This window comes from Conger conger, chromosome 13 (genome assembly GCF_963514075.1).
Source record: "Conger conger chromosome 13, fConCon1.1, whole genome shotgun sequence".
In the NCBI taxonomy this organism is placed as follows: Eukaryota; Metazoa; Chordata; class Actinopteri; order Anguilliformes; family Congridae; genus Conger; species Conger conger.
The window spans coordinates 42,302,769-42,322,670 of NC_083772.1; the positions used below are offsets into that span (position 1 = coordinate 42,302,769).

Sequence of the window (19,902 nt, forward strand, 5' to 3'; positions counted from 1 at the left end):
AACTCATCCAGAATGCAGCAGTTTGTCTGGTCTTCAACCTTCCCAAATACTCACGTCACCCCCCTGCTTACTTCCCCACTGGCTGCCTGTCATGGCTCGCATCAAATTCAAAACATTGGTGCTAGCCTTCCAAGCAGTTAAAGGGTCTTCCCCAGCTTATCTACAAAAAAATCATCAGACCCTACACCCCTGCCAGACCTCTTCGTTCAGCCTCCACAGGCCGCTTGGCACCTCCCCCTCTCCGAACCTCCACCTCACGCTCAGGACTACTGTCTGTTCTGGCTCCACGGTGGTGGAACGAACTCCCCGTTGAGGTCAGAACTGTAGAATCTCTCCCCACCTTCAAGCGCAAGCTGAAGACACACCTCTTCAAGCAGCACCTCTCCCCATCCCTCCTTACCTCCCTGTGAACCTTAATTGTTGTCTCTGTGACTTGCTTTGTGTATCGGTATTTTTAGTTGGCTAGGTAAGCAGTGTTTGGCTCGTTAAGTTTGGTCAGTTTTGCTTTGTTGTTTGTTTGTTTATTTGTTAGTTAAAAAAAAATAAAAAATTTCAAATAGGCCCTGGTCCTTATCGTTGTTGTACAGGTAGCAGTTGAAATTGTACTTCCCTCTAGGGTCTTTCAGCGCACTTATCCCTGGTTATGTGTATGCACTTTGTTGTACGTCGCTCTGGATAAGAGTGTCTGCCAAATGCCATTAATGTAATGTAATGTAAATTGAGGGTCTATCCCAACAAAATCGAAGTTGGTGATCGTTGAAACAGACTACTAGTTTTCCCCCCCGGGAGAGTTTCCCAGGAAGTTGAACTTTAACGTGGAGTTAGATTCTAAGATTATTCGTTCAGTGTGTGGCCGTGGAAGACACGCACGCACAGGACACCAGATGGCGAGCCTCACCCAAGGAATTCTTACCTACAAGGATTGAAAAGATATCTCAGTGACCGGATCACCTGCATACGGTTTGACCTACCAAAATAGGCTACTGCTAATCACTGTTGCAGTAGAATTGTGGATTTTTCTCATTCTCAGAGTGGGACAAATGGAACTGAGATACTGAACTGAACTTGAACTAAAAGGATTATTGTTCTTGAGTGTGACATTGCATTTACATTGGAGAGTTAAATTAGCAATGTTGTACTATATTGACATTTGAGTTGAATGGTGGATTTTGATTGTATTTCTCCTGTGAAGATAATACTTTAAATGGTCAATTAACCTAAAAAGGGGTATTTAAAGGATACTTACCTGTTCACCTGAAACCAAGAAAAGAGTTAACTCAGAAAGGGAAAAAAGCTAAAATAAATGGGTTTAACCTGTTAAATGTAGGCTATTAATATAGACTGGTCTTAAGAAACTATCTAGTTGATAAAAACTAATTTGAGAACAAAACCTAAAATAACCTATTCTAAGTAAGGAAAGGGATAAACAAGGAGGGTGAAAGGGTCACTTACCTGCCTTATTGTGAATATTTTGTATATGTGTATTGTATTATCAGTTCTGTTGTTTAGTAAACTGCCGGCTTGTTCATTCCAAATCTCTAGTCCCTGGTCTACTATTTTATTGACTCAACTACTCCTTCGAGCCTAGAACTGGTCCAGTGGCTTATAGCTGTCTGTACAGTGTCACAAGTGCTGCATAAATTTGGCGAGCCAGCCAGGAGTGGTTCAGATCAATATAGACCAGAGACCTTGAATGGTGTCTAGAGATGGAAGTAGTTCAGACGAGCAGTGTAAAAATCCCTAACTCAGTTATAGTTAGTGGTATAATTGGCGCTGAAGCTGATGAGGAACTATATGACTTCCTTAAGCGATACGGCGCCATTCAAAGAACAATCCCAGGAGACACCTCTGAGCCAGACAGAGAAATGATCGTAGAGTATGAATATGGTACAGCTGTACAGGCACTCTCACCTTTGTTGCCATACAAGCTTTACACTCAGACTCAAACTGACACCGGTTACCACATTAGGGCCTTAGCCAGTGCCTACGTACCTGTAGCTAGCAAAACGGCTACACAGACTTACCTCTTCGAGGTAAGGGAGATAGCAAAACAGACTGGTGAGGACCTTGCAACTGTCCTCAAAGGAGAACTCTCCGCCGTCAGTGAAGCTGTCGACCTGGATAACTCTGAAACCCCAAACAAACACGTGGGAGTGAACTCACCTGATATACCAGAGCAACATGTTCAGCCAGAGTGTAACTGGTCTCCACCACCAGCACCCTGCAAAGAGAAGACACAGCCTGCTCTAAAACTTTTCGATGTCAATCCACCTGAAGTACAGAAAGTAATAGTCGAGCACATAGTAAGAAATGAAGACTCTGCTATGCATGTATATGCATCCCTTAGACTCAGACCCTTCTCTGGGCATTGCCCCTGACCCAACAATGAAGTGGATTATGAGACATGGCGTTCTAATGTGGAACTTCTTCTTAAAGACACAAAACAGTCAGATCTACACAAGTCACGGAAACTCCTTGAAAGCCTTTCGTCTCCCGCTATTGACATGGTGAAGCACCTGACACCTGAATCCCCTCTAAATGTGTATTTGGAGATCCTGGATTCCGCTTTTAGTACTGTCGAAGTTGGAGATGACCTCTTTGCAAAATACCTTAACACAATGCAGGATAATGGTGAGAAACCCTCAGCTTACCTTCAACGGCTGCAAGTGATGCTGAACACCACCTTCAGGAGGGCAGGCGTGGCTACAAGCGACCTTTGCCGGCAACTTTTAAGACAGTTTGTTGCTGGGACAACACCTTAATATCTGAACTGCTGCTAGAACAAAGAAAACAGAACCCACCTACCTTTGCAGAATTTCTCCTGTTACTCCGCACAGCAGAAGACAAGCAGACCTCCGAAGCATCCCGCATGAAGCAGTATCTCCATGCCTCAAAGCCGAAAGTGTCATCCCATTATCAAGGCATTTGCGTGCAGTGTGAAGAATGCACCCCATCACAATCGACTCCTGATTCCAAATCTGAAATCCAAAATCTAAAAAGACAAATAGCTGATTTACAATCCCAGCTCACATGAATCACACAGAAAGAGTCTAACCAAACCAGCTGCCAAACTAGAAGCTCCCAAGTCAGCGAGTCTTCAGCTGACACATCACAAAAGCTGCAGTCTCGTGGCCGAGATGTAAAGAGCAACACAAGCAATAGACCAAAACCCTGGTATTGCTTCAGATGTGGAGAGGATGGACATATCAAACCCCAGTGTGACAGTGAACCAAACCCCTCTCTGGTAGCTTCAAAAAGGAAGCTGCTAAGAGAAAAGCAGCAAGCATGGGATACTGAAAACGGCACCTCAAAGCCTGACTATTTAAACTAGAGTCAGTTCCTGCTGAGGGGCAAGCAGGGACTGGAACACAGACAAAATGTCCCAAACAGAAGTGGCACACCTCCCATATGTTTTCAGCCTCTCACACCAAAGATCAGTCAGTAACCCTGCCAAAAGGACTAGTTGGAGCTAGGTGCACTGCACAAGTGACCAGAGGTGACAAAGGTTGCAGCTGCTTATTAGATACAGGCTCTCAAGTCACAACAATCCCCAATTCCTTCTACCAAGAGAACCTGTCTCATCTACCTATCTACTCATTGAACAACCTACTTGAAGTGGAGGGAGCTAATGGTCAGGATGTCCCTTACCTTGGCTATGTTGAAGCTACCATCAAGTTCTCTAAGAGCACATTCGGGGTAGACATTGAGGTGCCCACACAAGCCCTGATCGTGCCTGATATGCGCTCCTCTCTGTCATCAGTGTTGATAGGCACCAACGCTTTGGATGTTCTTTATGAGCAGTATGTAGACGTTGCACCTCAGAACTACCAGTTACTGCCTTACGGCTACAAAGTTGTCTTAAAAACCCTTGGAGTCAGACATGGGGGTATGGGAGAAGTGAAACTGCACAGCAGAGACTCTGAGACTATTGCTGCTGGTCAAATCAAAGTCCTTGAAGGATCAGTGAGCTGCAGAACTACAAACACTGGGAAGTGGGTGACGGTAGAGTCACCAAAGTCAGCTTCCTTACCAGGTGGCATACTGGTCACAGATGGCCAAGCAAATCTGCTACCTAAGCTACCTCTCCGCATTCCAGTCATTCTTAAGAACGAGTCAGGCCATGATATCACTCTGTCCCAGAAAGCTGTGATAGCAGAGATACATGCCATCAAGAGTGTTCAGTCCCTCAGATCTCTTGGCTCAGACCCCTCAACAAAACCTGACTACAAATCGAAACTCATGTTTGACTTTGGGAACTCTCCAGTACCCAGTGAGTGGAAAGAGAGGATAACGGAAAAATTGATCTCCATGCCAGAAGTGTTTGCACAGCATGATGTTGACTTTGGTCGCACTGATAAAATAAAACACCACATAAACCTCAGTGACGAGACACCATTCAAACACAGGGCAAGACCTATACACCCTCAGGACATAGAAGCTGTGCGTAATCATATCCAGCAACTTCTTGATGCAGAAGTCATCCGTGAATCTGAATCACCTTTCTCCTCGCCGATTGTAGTCGTCAGGAAGAAGAATGGTGATGTCAGACTCTGCATAGATTACAGGAAATTGAACCTTCAAACGTTGAAGGATTCGTATGCCTTACCCAATCTGGAAGAATCCTTTTCGGCGTTGACTGGATCCAAATGGTTCTCAGTGCTAGATCTCAAATCTGGTTTCTACCAGACTGAAATGGAGGAAAAGGTCAAGCATAAAACTGCATTGGTCTGCCCATTAGGATTCTTTGAGTTCAACAGGATGCCTCAAGGGCTAACAAATGCCCCTAGCACATTCCAGAGGCTCATGGAGTGCTGTGTAGGAGAGCTGACCTTGAAGCAGGCCCTTGTTTTCTTGGATGACCTCATTGTCTTCTCCTCAACACTGCAAGAGCATGAGGAAAGGTTGATGCGAGTGCTAAGAGCCTTCTTGGGATTCTGCAGTTATTACCGTAGATTCGTCAAAGATTTTTCAAAGATTGTGAAGCCACTCAACTGCTGGATATCCACCGCTGAGAAAACGCACTAATGCCACAGCGAGCATTGAGAAATATCACAATCCAAAAGATCCCTTCGGTGACAGATGGACCCCGGCTTGCCAGACAGCTTTTGACACCATAATTGAAAAACTGACAACTGCCCCTATCCTTGGGTTTGTCGACGCCAAACTGCCATATATCTTACATACAGATGCAAGTACTTCAGGTCTCGGTGCTGCCCTCTACCAAGAGCAACAAGGACAGAAGCGAGTTGTCGCTTATGCAAGCCGTGGTCTGTCAAAATGTGAAACCAGATATCCTGCCCACAAATTGGAGTTCCTTGCCCTTAGATGGGCGGTAAATGAAAAATTCCAGGATTACCTCTATTGAAGCCCATTTCTTGCTGTCACTGATAGCAACCCATTAACATACATCCTTACCTCTGCTGAGCTTGATGCAGCAAGCTACAGATGCTTAGCTGATCTGTCAACGTTCGACTTCCAGCTACAATACAGGGCTGAGAAACAAAATCAGTACGCAGATGGGCTGTCCAGACGTTCACACAGCAGATTACCTGATGACATATCATCACAGAAAGAGTTGGAGAGGATACAACAGTTAACACAAAGACACTTGTTGGAATCTGAACATGCAGATCTGAACGAAAGCACCATCAAAGCCATCTGTGAGAAGCACTTATTACATGAACTGATCAATAATCATTCCGGGGAAACATCGCCCAGCGCCACCTTGGTTGTGTCACTTGCCCACCATCCAAAGGCTATTCCCGAAAGCTTTGAAGAGGAGGATCAGCTCGGTGGCTTACCTGTCATTCCCCTACTCACGCCAGCTGAAATGAGAAACAAGCAAAGAGCTGATACCTGCATTTGTGAAGTACTTAAACATATGTAGTCAGGAGAAAACCTCCACCATCTCTCAGAGTCTTGGATGATGTCTTGTATCGAAAGCGACAAGAGGGTGCACAAACTCACTCCCAGCTTGTGCTGCCTGAAGACCTGAGACCCTTAGTCTTGAAGAGTCTTCATGAAGACATGGGCCACATGGGTGTGGAGCGAACACTTGACCTTGTTTGGAAGCGATTCTATTGGCCCAAAATGTCAGCTGAGGTGGAGGCTAAAATCAAAACCTGCAACCGCTGTATACTACGTAATGTCCCACCAGAGAAAGCTGCACCACTTGTGAACATCCGAGCCACACAACCTCTTGAGCTTGTGTGCATGGACTTCCTCACCTTGGAGCCAGACTCCAGCAACACCAAAGACATCTTGGTCATCACAGACTTTACGAAATTCCCACAAACCAAAAGGCCCCGACCGTTGCCAAATGCCTATGGGACCAATTCATCATCCGTTATGGAATTCCAGAAAGACTCCACAGCTATCAAGGTTGTAGGGGAAATTCCCAGGAGAGACGACCCAGTTCTTTCACAGCAAGGAGAGTTTCAATAATACGAACTTTATTAACCCTATAACAAAGCACAGAGAATGCATCACACCAATGTGAGAATACACTCGAGATTTTAGCAGACAGGGTGTTTATTCTTATACCATGACATATCCTAAGTTATCACATGAATACATTACGGTGAAAGCCAATCATCTTCATACAGTGTTTCAGTACCTTTCCATCACGCGTTGTACTCCTGGGCCCACATCTGCTCCTTAAGTCATAAAACATTTGTTTTGCAATTAACACACTGCTACAGTAACTACAAAGCTTACATTTATCCTCCGTCTTTCCTCCTTAAGCTGGTTAAGGAGGAACCGACCTTGGGTGCGCTTCCTCCTCATTCTTTTCTATCATAACAAGCACCTGAGCGCACCCAACGATGGGAGAGTGTTCTGCCTCATCTCCTGAAGCTGTGGCCGAGCACTCACCCCTCCCTTACATTTTTGCTGGTTATCTGTCACAAGCACAATTTATTCTTTTAAGCAGTTTTCTAACTATATGCATTGTACATATCTGGATACATATATCCTCGGTTACATTGTACTACATTATATTTTTCTCCCACACCCCCTCCTCAGGTACCGGAATCAAGCCACCACAAACAGCCAGGACACAGGGATAAAGTAAGCTGAGTCTTTATGACAATTTTTAATAAAAACAGTTCATACATGCACACACTACCACACACTGCGCCTCAACCCACCACCACACACTGCACCTCAACCCATTACACACACTGCACCTCAACCCAACACCCCACACTGCACCTCAACCCACTACCACACACTGCACCTCAACCCAACACCACACACTGCACCTCAACCCACTACCACACATTGTACCTCAACCCACTACCACACACTGCACCTCAAGCCACTACCACACACTGCACCTCAAGCCACTACCACACACTGCACCCCAACCCACCACCACACACTGCACCTCAACCCACAACCACACACTGCACCTCAACCCACTACCACACACTGCACCTCAAGCCACTACCACACACTGCACCTCAAGCCACTACCACACACTGCACCCCAACCCCCCACCACACACTGCACCCCAGGGAGATTGACGCACCGGGGAGGGAGGAGTCCACATACTCACACACAAACAGAAATATAAGGGTGGCACATTGGTCCATGTCCCAAAACGAAAAACTAAACAGAAACAAACCCCAGGCAGGGAATGCTCCTCTTTCCTGCCGTCTGGAACCGCTATGGTCGCCATGGTTCTGTATCCTCCGGTCAGGGGAACAGGGCCGCACTATGGTGAGGAGACACCAATTACCCCAGTGTGGACTGGGCAGAACAGGACACACTCATGCTTGCGTTTGCCCAGTGCAGGGCTCGCCAGCTGCCTGCCATTCATTGCCACCTTTCATGATATAAACAGCAGCTGATTAATGTTTTTGTTTTGTAGCATTTTATTGTGGTCTAATTCACGAGTGAATTCATAAGCGCAGAGGGCGAATTAGCTGTTGAGCAAGTTGAGCCTGGTTAACTGGTCGTGTTACTCGGTGAAAAAATCCTTCATACACACCGGCCCTCCAGACCTGCAGTTAATCCTACATTGTGCTCACAATTGTTAAATAATAGCAGCAGTAAATTGTTTGATATGTAAGTGAGTTAGCAGAAGTCTATCACTGTAAAATTATTATGAAAGTGATAGAAACCATAGTTTCAATAATTATTCTAATAATTGAACGATACACAGTAATATAATGCCACCTGCAGGTCAGTGTGTAGAAGCGCTTATAGATAAAGGAACTGTGTGAAACATGTTGATTCAGGGAGAAAATAGGGGGCTGTGGGGTGTGAACAGAGCTGTCAGAGAGCTGACTTGCCTTAATTTCCAGTTTATCATTATGGACTTTGTGGAGGAAATGAGAACTATGTAAAATGTGTTATATTCCTGAATCCAGCAGTCCTAACAGCTAAAACACCATCATTTAATGTTCAACTTCAGCACTCTGAAGGGGAAAAATACAAAAATTTTGGAACCCGCATTTGTACTTTGTATTGGACCTGTGCATTCTTACTCTGTATTTTTTGTATGATAACGATCTCAAATGAAAAAAAGATAAAAAAATGATCATGTTTTAGGATGAATTAATCAATTGACACCAATTGTTGGAACTGGATCAATTTTACCACATTATCATTGAATGTAATATTGCATCGCCATCTTTTGTCGCAGGGATTTTCAACCTTTTTTGACATGCACGTTTGAGCTGGTGGTAATATGACTGATGGTTGATTTTACATAGTGGTAAGAGCAAGAGTAAGGATGTGTATCCACCTGCAACAACATAACATGTAACACACCGGCCCTCCAGGACTGGAGTTAATCCTGCATACACACCCGCCCTCTAGGACTGGAGGTTTTCTGTACAACCAAGAAACAACATCTAAAACACACCAGCACACCACCAATATCTCAAAAGGTGTGCTTGCAGGAATATGTAAAGGACTGAAGTCAAAAACAACTGAGTTGGTGGAGTATGTGCTTTTAGTAGAAGGCACACTCCCACATTGTGTGTGTGTAGCCTTTATATTTCAGTGATTATCAATCATTTTATCTTTACATTTCTGAGAACATAACCATCCATCGTAGAGCATGCCACTGATTGTAAGATTTTTATTTCATAAATGAATGTAATGCACAACTGCACAGTTTGAGTTAAATAGAGTCAATCACATTTTAGTACAATCCTGATCAAAAAAGAAATGATTATGTTGAAGCGGATTAAAAAACAGTTTTCAATTCAATGCAATGTTATGTTGTGTACCCAACAATTCATCATTCCACAGCAAACATCAAAGAAATAAAGCAAAACTCCAGTCAGTGCTATTCTAACTACTATCAAAGAAATTCACAGAAAAAAGAGACAAAATTAATGGAATTAATCAATTCTTCATGTTACAAATTCACGTCATGAAAACTCCTAAGAATGTCTGCTTCTGTTTTTTACATTGTGATAAAGAATTAATGTTTCTGAAAGAATATAAGATCTTACATTTTATTTAGTTCATGAATTTGAATGATAAAATTACATTTCTGTTACATTATTTTTATGGTATTGGTATGAATTTCCCTTTTTGATTGATGACTACTGATTGAGAATTTTTCCCCTTCATGCCAGATTGCACAGTTTTACAGAGGATGCATGAGAAAACCAAAACCTAGGATAGAGGTGCTGAGTGAATGTGGTCTGGACTCTGTGCAGGAGGGTCATGGTGTCAGAGACACTGTAGAAGGACAGAGTTCCTGCCCTGTGATCCAGGTACACTCCGATTCTGGAGGAGGAGGGAGCAGGGATTTTAATGACCTTGTTATTGAGCCAGAAAGTGTACCTGGAGGGAGAGCAGGTCAGTCTCCAGGACTTGTCATTAAATCCCAGTGCACAGTCCACACCCTTTCCTTTCCTGCTGATCTATTTATATGACACTGCTCTACCAACCTGACCACTCCCACTCCACTCAGCCGCCCAATAACAGCATCCAGACACACCCTCTCTGCACAGCACTTGGATTCTCCTCTCAAATCTCTCTGGATGATCAGGATATAACTGGATCTCTTTCACACGGGTCACCTCTCTGTTCCCCTCAGACAGATGGAGGCATTTATTCGCTGCGTTGGGGTCCAGTGTGAGTTGACAGGAATCTGATGGAGGAGACGGATAAGATTTAATATGAGGACAAGTCCATCTAATGTCTGGGTGTAATTCATTCAACAACACTATACGATGTGATTTAAATTTTTCCATATGTTTGTTTGCATGCATGTTTTTGACTGTTTCCACGGAAACAGACACAAAATCATTAAGTAGGAGACCTTAACAATATTTTGGTAATTTTCTATTTTTGTATTTATATTTTAGAGTAATATGAAAATACAATCTTTCTTTCTAAAGAGAATGTGTGCGTGTACATGTGTGTCTGTGTGTGTGTGTGTGTGTGTGTGCTTACATGAGCATGTGTGTGTGTGTGTGTATGTGAGTATGCGTGTGCACGTGTGTGTGTGTGTGTGTGGGTCTCAGCTAAGAGTGAGCTTGTGTGCGTGTGTATTCATATGTGCTTGTGTGAGTGTGTGTGTGTGTGTGTGTGTGTGTGTGTGTGTGCGTCTGTGTGTGAGTGTGTGTGTGTGTGTGTGGGAGTATGTGTGTGAGTGAGTGAGTGAGTGAGTGAGTGTGTGTATGTGTTTGTGTGTGTGAGTGTGTGTCTCAGCTGAGAGTGAGCACTCACACTGTAAGAAAACCTCTCTGGTCCTGGGCTCTACAGTATGGGCTACTTTCACTGCATAGACAGAGTGGGAGAAAAGCACAGAAATGAAGAATGATGAAGAGGATGGAGGATAATTTTTAGACTGAGATGGATTTCAAATATTACCGAGTGCTAACAGCATAAATCAAAATGGCTTTTGTGTGGAATACAAACTGGAAAAAAAGATTTTTCTCCTTAAATGTTTAACAACCTGATTCAGAAATGTTGGCCAGTTCCACCTTGCAGACGTCCTCAAGTCGATCTTTCAGTCCAGAGACAGATTTCCTCACAGCCTCAAAAGAGACGTGTGGACTGACAGTGATGCTGGGTAAGTCTCCAAGTTCAGGGGAGACACAGAGAGACTGACAGCTCTGTGGAATAGACATACAGACAGACATACAGAAAGATAGAGAACAGAGTTCATACAGATTCCTCTGTCAATACCTGGAACAGATCTTTGTAAAGTAGGAACACACATCACCATGTGTGCACAGGGTACACAGTGCAGACCTGGAGGAAATGGATGTGATCCTCTGTGTGTGAAAGCTGCTCCAGCTCAGCGTCTCTCCTCCTCAGCTCAGCAATCTCCTGCTCCAGTCGCTCCAGGAGTCCTTCAGCCCGACTCACTTCAGCCTTCTCCTGATCTCTGATCAGCTCTTTCACCTCAGAGCACCTTCTCTCAATGGAGTAGATCATCTCAGTAAAGATCCTTTCGCTGTCCTCCACTGCTGTCTGTGCAGAGCGCTGTTAGGAGACACAGAGAGAGGAGGGCTGTACATTTTAATTAGGCCTTTCACTCTGCTCTTAGTGGGTCCCCAGACAGCCTGTTTCCTACAGTGTGGCTCTGTTATGTACGGTCCAGGGAACCCAGACGCAGACCACAGGATAATCCAAAAGAGTAGTTTTAATGTCAGTAGTCACAAGCCAAGAGATCCAAAACACAGCCAAAAACGAAAAGCAAAAGAATAGTCGAAAAAACAAGCGAGAGGTCAAAATCCAGAAAATCACAGGGCGAAGGTACAGCAGGGCAAAAGCAAAGTCGAAGTCAAGGCAAAGGGGTGTCTTTCAAGAATCTCTATAACAAGGCTTACAAACAATCGGCACTTATCAAGATCAACGTTCTGACAACAAAGCATACTGAGACTGAGGTTTAAATACAAGAGGGAAGGTGACAATCTAGGCGGGGCAGAGGAAAAGGTGGGCTAAACAAATGGACAACAGGTGGGGAAACACAATAGGGTAATAACATAATAACGGGAGGGAGACGAAAACGCGGACTGGATGCACGAAACAAAACATGCAAAACATACGGCTCCGGATTAGGGAGTAGACATTTGCATAGTTAGAAGACGTAGTGATAGTTAGAGACAGGTGCGAACACTTCGCCGAAACTAAACGAGTAATCAGGGATAGCATAGGGAGGCGGAGTTATAGAACAAATACAGAAACATTACAGGCTCAGTGGGATTGAGTCCCACAGGGCTGGAAAGTGGCCCAACACTGGGCTCCTCACTGGCTGACTGGAGGAGAGCCCTGACTGAGCCCTGAAATGGCTCTTCCAGCAGCCAGCTGTTGTCTTCTCTGGTCAGTACCCACCTTGAGTGACTGCACAGCCTGTCTGAGATCCTGCAGCTCCTTCTCTCTCTCCTGGAGTCTCTGCTGGAATTGACTCTGTGTCGCCCCCAGCTGCTTCTGTGGATAGATTGATTTCTCACATCATTGTATATCGTGTTCACAATAGTAAAATAATGGCATCATGTTTTAAAATAAAAACAAAAAATAGGCACTAAATACATGCAAGTAAAGTTTTTTCACGATAAAATAATGATGAAAGTGATTGAAAGCATAGTTTAAATATTTATGAGATCTTGAATGACATGCAGTAATATAATGCCACCTGCAGGTCAGTGTGTAGAAGGGCTTATAGATAAAGGAACTGTGTGAAGTCGCGGCTCCAAACATGTTGACTCCCATTCAGGGAGAAAATAGGGGGCTGAGGGGTGTGAACAGAGCTGTCAGAGAGAGCTGACTTGCCTTAATTTCCTGCTTTATCATTGTGGACTTTGTTGAGGAAATGAGAACTGTGTAAAATACAGAACAGAACATAATATAATGTAATACGAAACAGAACATTCTTCAAAACTCTAAACGCTTTTTTCAATTGCATGGATACAATATACATAAACCAAAAATGATTTGATCACTGAACCAAATCACTTGTTCACAATGACACAACTTAACATTCAAAGTATTAGCTTTTCAAAATGAAATACACACTTTACATTTGAAAATACTGTCTTTTCATTCATTACAATGCATCTAACTACCAATGTATCCAACTACTAAAAATGACAAGTAACTGTAGCATTACTCCTAAAGCATAGTTTTATGGAAACAGAGTACTTCTAACAACATTCCATGTTTAGATCATGAATGTTTTAGGATACATAAATCGATTGACACCAATTATTGGAAGAGGATTTTACCACATTATCGTTGAATGTAATATTGCATCACCATCTTTTGTCGCAGGGATTTTCAACCTTTTTTGACACGCATGTTTGAGCTGGTGATCAAATGACTGATGATTGATTTTACACAGTGGTAAGAGCAGGAGTAAGGATGTGTATCCACCTGCAACAACATAACAACAACATGGAACACATCTGCCCTCCAGGACTGCAGTTAATCCTGCATACACACCCGCCCTCTAGGACTGGAGGTTTTCTGGACAACCAAGCAACAACATCTAAAATACACCAGCACACCACCGATATCTCAAAAGGTGTGCTTGCAGGAATATGTAAAGGACTGAAGTCAAAAACAACTGAGTGCATGGTGTGTGTGTTGCTCATGTAGCCTTTATATTTCAGTGATTATCAATCATTTTATCTTCACATGTCTGAGAACATAACCATCCATCGTAGAGCATGCCACTGATTGTAAGATTTTTATTTCGTAAATGAATGTAATGCATAACTGCACAGTTTGAGTTAAAAAGAGTCAATCACATTTTAGTACAATCCTAATCAAAAAGGTGTAAGGCGGAAATCTGGCATTATCACTCAGGGCTGGTCAGCTTGCTGGCTTCCTCTGGTATTGTGGCAAAATGTGGCTGTAAAATAATTTAAGGAGCATGCACCATTAACCCCCACTATCACCGCACCCATACGGGCAGGAGCCTGTGGGGGAAGACTCAGGCCTCCCGCCGTAAAACTCTTTACGACGGGGCAACATCCTTTACAGCACGGGAAGGTTTCAGAGGGCACGGCCTGTTAGGCCCTGACCTTCTCCTGAACCCCCCTTTATTGCTCTCTCCCTCTTTACTCAGTCACTAAATGATGTGTACAGCATTGGATGTTTCATGACAAAGTCAGTTTAGATAATATTCATGTTTGGTATTATTCTGATTGTTTCAGTGCGACTGGTGCAATGGTTTTATTTCAGCAACAGCAAACCCTGGACATCATAACCAACCAGGAACCAGGAGAAGCTGTGTGGAGCTCTGTCCCAGTGAAAGCCATGTGCCTCAACCCCCCTGCGCTTCCGGGGGAGGCGTGGCTCCAAATTACAGATGGGTGACCCATTTCTAGGGTTAACATCAAAGGCCAAATTTTGTATTTAAGGACAGCAAACTAAGCAATCTGGGAGAATGCAATCAGCCTCCCGTGCACTCCGTGCACGTAATTTCTACGTACAGGGTGCCTGTAGCCAGACTCCCGTATGTTGCTTTTATTACCAGGTATGACTTTTAAGACTCCGTAATTTGGTTTCCGTTGTGATGTTTTTTGATTTCAAACTAGTATGTAATTACGTGTATGTAACCTGCCTGGTAAAATAAATTGTTAAAACTTGATCTGTGTGGTTTTGCTTACTGACACTCAAAGTTATACAGGGAATGCTTGGTTTACCCCCTCAAACTGGTCTAGGGAGGATGAATATTTACGCTTAATGTATCATGGCGTATAGCACCCGTAGACCTATGATGGTAAATCCCTCACCTCCGCGTGAAAGTTCATTCATGTCGAGCACAGCCGTAGCTAGGTTGGTCTGCTTGGGTCCCTAGGCTGTAAACAGATATACCCAAGAGTAGCTATTCCTTCCACCTCTGTGATGACTACAGATAGCTAGTCAGTTTGTGAGACGTGCACATAACGCGCGATGTGACATGCGGCGGTACCAGCAGAGGACTGTTCGGAGAGTAAATCTCAGTACAGGATTCCTATCAAGTCAAAATTATCAATAAGAAATCTACCTAATGTGGATAACTAATCTAAGTTATTATTATAAAATGGAGTCAGATAAATGAAGGTGAATATATTGGCCCTATTGTGGAGATTCTTGGTCAGCCCGGACCAGTAAAGAGCGGAAGGCAGAGTGGTACTCCTGTCTTTGTATCATGGTTTATTTATTGGCTGATCTAGACTCTCCGCATAGGGGCCACTAATTTTTAACCCTATTAATATTCTTTCAGCAACACCTTCAGCCCTCGCTAAATTCCGTCGTTGGGTTAGCGTGGGGTTTTACAAAGGAAATAGTTATGTTGAAGCGGATTAAAAAACAGTTTTCAGTTCAATGCAATGTTATGTTCTGAACCTAAAAATTCATCATTCCACAGCAAACATCACAGAAATAAAGCAAAACTCCAGTCAGTGCTATTCTAACTAATAACAAAGAAATTCAAACAAAAAAGAGGCGAAATGAATGGAATTAATCAATTCTTCATGTTACAAATTCAGGTTATGAAAACTCCTAAGAATGTCTGCTTCTTTTTTTAACATTGTGATAAAGAATGAATGTTTCTGAAAGAATATAAGACCTTACATTTTTTTTATTTCATGAATTTGAATGATAAAATTACATTTCTGTTACATAATTTTCATGGTATTGGTATGAGTTTCCCTTTTTGATTTGATGACTGCTGAATATGAATTTCTCCCCCTCATGCCAGATCACACAGTTTTACAGAGGTTCCAGGAGAAAACCCAAACCCAGGATAGAGGGGCTGAGTGAATGTGGTCTGGACTCTGTGCAGGAGGGTCATGGTGTCAGAGACACTGTAGAAGGACAGAGTTCCTGCCCTGTGATCCAGGTACACTCCGATTCTGGAGGAGGGTGGAACAGGGATTTCAGTGCCCTTGTCATTGTGCCCGAAAGTGTACCTGGAGGGAGAGCAGGTCAGTCTCCAGGACTTGTCATTACCTCCCAGTATACAGTCTTTATCATTTCCTTTCCTGCTGATCTGTTTATATGACACTGCTATTGACACTGTATCAATCCCACTCCACTCAGCCTCCCAGTAACAGCATCCAGACACACCCTCTCTGCACAGCACTTGGGCTCTCCCCTCAAATCTCTGTGGATGAACAGGATATGACTGGATCTCTTTCACACGGGTCACCTCTCTTTTCCTCTCAGACAGATGGAGGCATTTATTCACTGTGTTGGGGTCCAGTGTGAGCTGACAGGAATCTGATGGAGGAGACGGATAAGATTTAATATGAGGACAAGTCCATCTAATGTCTGGGTGTAATTCATTCTACAACACTATACGATGTGATTTAAGTTTTTCCATGTTTGTTTGCATGCATGTTTTTGACTGTTTCCACGGAAACAGACACAAAATCATTGAGTAGGAGACCTAAACAATATTTTTGTAATTTTCTATTTTTCGATTTATATTTTAGTGTAATATGAAAATACAATCTTTCTTTCTAAAGAGAATGTGTGCGTGTACATGTGTGCCTGTGTGTGTGTGAGTATGTGTGAGTATGTGTGTGAGTGAGTGTGTGTATGTGTGTGTGTGTGAGTATGTGTCTCAGCTGAGAGTGAGCACTCACACTGTAAGAAATCCTCTCTGGTCCTGGGCTCTACAGTATGGGCTTCTTTCACTGCAGAGACAGAGTGGGAGAAAAGCACAGAAATGAAGAATGATGAAGAGGACGAAGGATAATTTTTAGACTGAGATGGATAGCAAATATTACCGAGTGCTAACAGCGTAAATGACAATAGCTTTTGCGTGGAATACAAACAGGAAAAAAAGATTTTTCTCCTTAAATGTTTAACAACCTGATTCAGAAATTTTGGCCAGTTCCACCTTGCAGACGTCCTTAAGTCGATCTTTCAGTCCAGAGACAGATTTCCTCACAGCCTCAAAAGAGACATGTGGACTGACAGTGATGCTGGGTAAGTCTCCAAGTTCAGGAGGGACACAGAGAGACTGACAGCTCTGTGGAATAGACATACAGACAGACAGACATACATACAGACAGAGAACAGAGTTCATACAGATTCCTCTGTCGATGCCTGGAACAGATCTTTGTGAAGTAGGAACACACATCACCATGTGTGCACAGGGTACACAGTGCAGACTGTCAGAGAGCCAGTGATGGTACCTGGAGGAAATGGATGTGATCCTCTGTGTGTGAAAGCTGCTCCAGCTCAGCGTCTCTCCTCCTCAGCTCAGCAATCTCCTGCTCCAGTCGCTCCAGGAGTCCTTCAGCCCGACTCACTTCAGCCTTCTCCTGATCTCTGATCAGCTCTTTCACCTCAGAGCACCTTCTCTCAATGGAGCGGATCATCTCAGTAAAGATCCTTTCGCTGTCCTCCACTGCTCTCTGTGCAGAGCGCTGTTAGGAGACACAGAGAGAGGAGGGCTGTACATTTTAACAAGCCCTTTCACTCAGCTTCACTTTCTGGGACTCCAGACAGCCTGTTTCCTACAGTGTGGCTCAGTGGGATTGAGACCCACAGGGCTGGAAAGTGGCCCAACACTGGGCTCCTCACTGGCTGACTGGAGGAGAGCCCTGACTGAGCCCTGAAATGGCTCTTCCAGCAGCCAGCTGTCTTCTCCTCTGGTCTGTACCCACCTTGAGTGACTGCACAGCCTGTCTCAGATCCTGCAGCTCCTTCTCTCTCTCCTGGAGTCTCTGCTGGAATTTACTCGCCCCCAGCTGCTTCTGTGGATAGATTGATTTCTCACATCATTGTATATCGTGTTCACAAGTGTTAAATAAGGGCATCATGTTTAAAACTAAAAACTAAAAATAGGCACTGCATTATTTGACATGCAAGTAAGGTAGAAGAAGGTTTTCACTGTAAAATAATAATGAAAGTGATTGAAAGCATAGTTTCAATATTTATGTGATCTTGAATGATATGCAGTAATATAATGCCACCTGCAGGTCAGTGTGTAGAAGGGTTTATAGAAAAAGGAACTGTGTGAAGTCGCGGCTCCAAACATGTTGATTCCCATTCAGGGAGAAAATAGGGGGCTGAGGGGTGTGAACAGAGCTGTCACAGAGAGCTGACTTGACTTAATTTGCCTTAATTTGACTTAATTTGACTTGCCTTAACTTTATCATTGTCAACTTTGTTGAGGAAATGAGAACAATGTGAAAAATGTAAGATTCCTCAATCCAGCAGTTCTAACTGCCAAAATACCTTTGTTTAATGTTCAACTTCAGCACTCTGAATACTGAACACAAATGCATGAACAGTTAAAAGATTTCACTATGAATGTACAATTTAGTGGATTTAATGTTATAATTATTTACAAAGGAATCAAATATCAATTCCACTTAATTCATTGCTAGGCAGAGCAACCCTTTTCAATCAACCTCTATCAAATTGTACAACTACATTCAAATAAGTTACAGCTATTAAAATATGAATTGTACGAGTGTCCAGATACTTGCGGACTGCACTGTAACTGTACTTTATGTTAGATTTTACCAAATAAATCTCTTGAAACAGAACTTAGAGGTAACATAATGTTTTAATAATGTGCACTTGGATTTTGTTACATAATATAAATGTTACTTCAGTAACTTTTCAAAAGACAACAATCCCGCTGTTCCCAATTAACTCAGTTCCTCTCCCATTATATCCAGTATCAGAGCTGCCATAAGAGATCCAGTTCTTACCTGTTTCTCAGTCCTTGCTACTGCAGCTGAGACAATATCATGGCCTCTGTGTTCATCGATCACACACAGCAGACAGATGCACTGCTGATCGGAATGACAGTAAATCTCCAACAGTTTTTTATGTTGAGGGCAAATATTGTCCTGCAGATGTCCAGTAGCATTGACGATATTATGTGTGTTTCCCGGGTTGAGCTCATTGTGAAGTTTGAGGTGAGTTTCACAGTAAGATGCCAGACAAACCAGACAGGACTTGACGGCTTTTCGCTTTCTCCCAGTGCAGACATCACACGCCACGTCTCCAGGTCCAGCGTAACAGAGAGCAGAAGGTGCAGCTTGGAGACCTGTCTTCTTCAGTTTCTCCACGACGTCAGCCAGCATAGTGTTTCTGCCTAAAACAGGCCTCGGAGTGAAGGTCGTTCTACACTGGGGACAGCTGTAGACACCAGTATGATCATCTTGATTCCAGCAGCCCTTAATACAGCCCCAACAGTAACTGTGTCCACAGGGAATAGTCACTGGGTCTTTCAGCAGATCCAGACAGATCGCACAGCTGAACTGGTCCTGATCCAGTAAAATTCCACCTTCAGCCATTTCACTGCCCACTCTGACAGAGACAATTTAGTTTCGCTTTTCATGAATTGCGTAACAGAGAGAGTGGGAGTAACTTCCTGTTTCTGCTCACAGTTGCAGGAGGTGTGGAGCTGGACGGAGGCCAGGCTGAAGAGCAAGAGCAGAGTAGAGATTTACTCATAAATATCACACAAACACAGGCCTGCATGGGACAGAGTGATGAGTGTTTGGTCACTGACCAAGCAATGTATCCACAGCTGAGTTATATGGGCATTTTTCAAGTCATAGTCCATGAAATGTTGTTCAGCATTTCGTCTAATGCAGGGATGGGCGAGGTGGCCCGTATCTGTTTCTGGATTTTAGACCAACTTCGGCTCCTCATTACTTCATGAGCCCAATAATTTACAATACTGTGCAAAAGTCTTAGACACCTACATAACATTCTGTATAGATAAGATTATTTTAAAAATAATTCAATAAAAGGTCCTAAATGAAAGTACTATACATTTTTCATGACATTTTTATAATTTGGCAGAATAATTAAAAACTGAATGAAATCAATATTTTTTTGTGACCACCCTTTGCCATTAAAACTGCATCACTTCTCTGAGATATAGAACTGCAGGACAGCATTGGCTAAGACAATCAGCAGGGAGGTTGTTCCAAGCATGTTGGAGAACTTGCCACGGTT

At 43.3% G+C, this 19,902-nt stretch overlaps 1 protein-coding gene and 1 pseudogene across 1 annotated transcript; both read right to left on the minus strand.

Annotated features, from left to right (window-relative positions):
* Positions 1-9,173: 9,173 nt before the first annotated feature.
* Positions 9,174-14,739, minus strand: LOC133107579 (stonustoxin subunit beta-like; annotated as a pseudogene).
* A 790-nt stretch (positions 14,740-15,529) lies between these two features.
* LOC133108122 (tripartite motif-containing protein 16-like) lies at positions 15,530-19,253 on the minus strand. The gene is made up of 6 exons (XM_061217555.1): positions 18,642-19,253; positions 17,586-17,675; positions 17,112-17,345; positions 16,786-16,945; positions 16,557-16,601; positions 15,530-16,188 (listed from the first exon to the last, which is right to left on the minus strand). The coding sequence occupies exons 1-6, from the start codon at positions 19,230-19,232 to the stop codon at positions 15,659-15,661; spliced, it is 1,650 nt and encodes a 549-aa protein (XP_061073539.1). The 5' UTR covers positions 19,233-19,253; the 3' UTR covers positions 15,530-15,658.
* Between the last annotated feature and the right edge of the window lie 649 nt (positions 19,254-19,902).

Excerpts from the sequence above, each read along its gene's own strand:
- LOC133108122 (XM_061217555.1), bottom strand. The coding sequence starts at position 19,232 with ATGGCTGAAGGTGGAATTTTACTGGATCAGGACCAGTTCAGCTGTGCG. Across the intron at positions 17,346-17,585 it reads AGGCTGTGCAGTCACTCAAG|CGCTCTGCACAGAGAGCAGT; the intron begins GTGGGTACAGAC and ends GTCTCCTAACAG. Across the intron at positions 16,189-16,556 it reads CAGAGAGGATTTCTTACAGT|ATTCCTGTCAGCTCACACTG; the intron begins GTGAGTGCTCAC and ends CTCCTCCATCAG.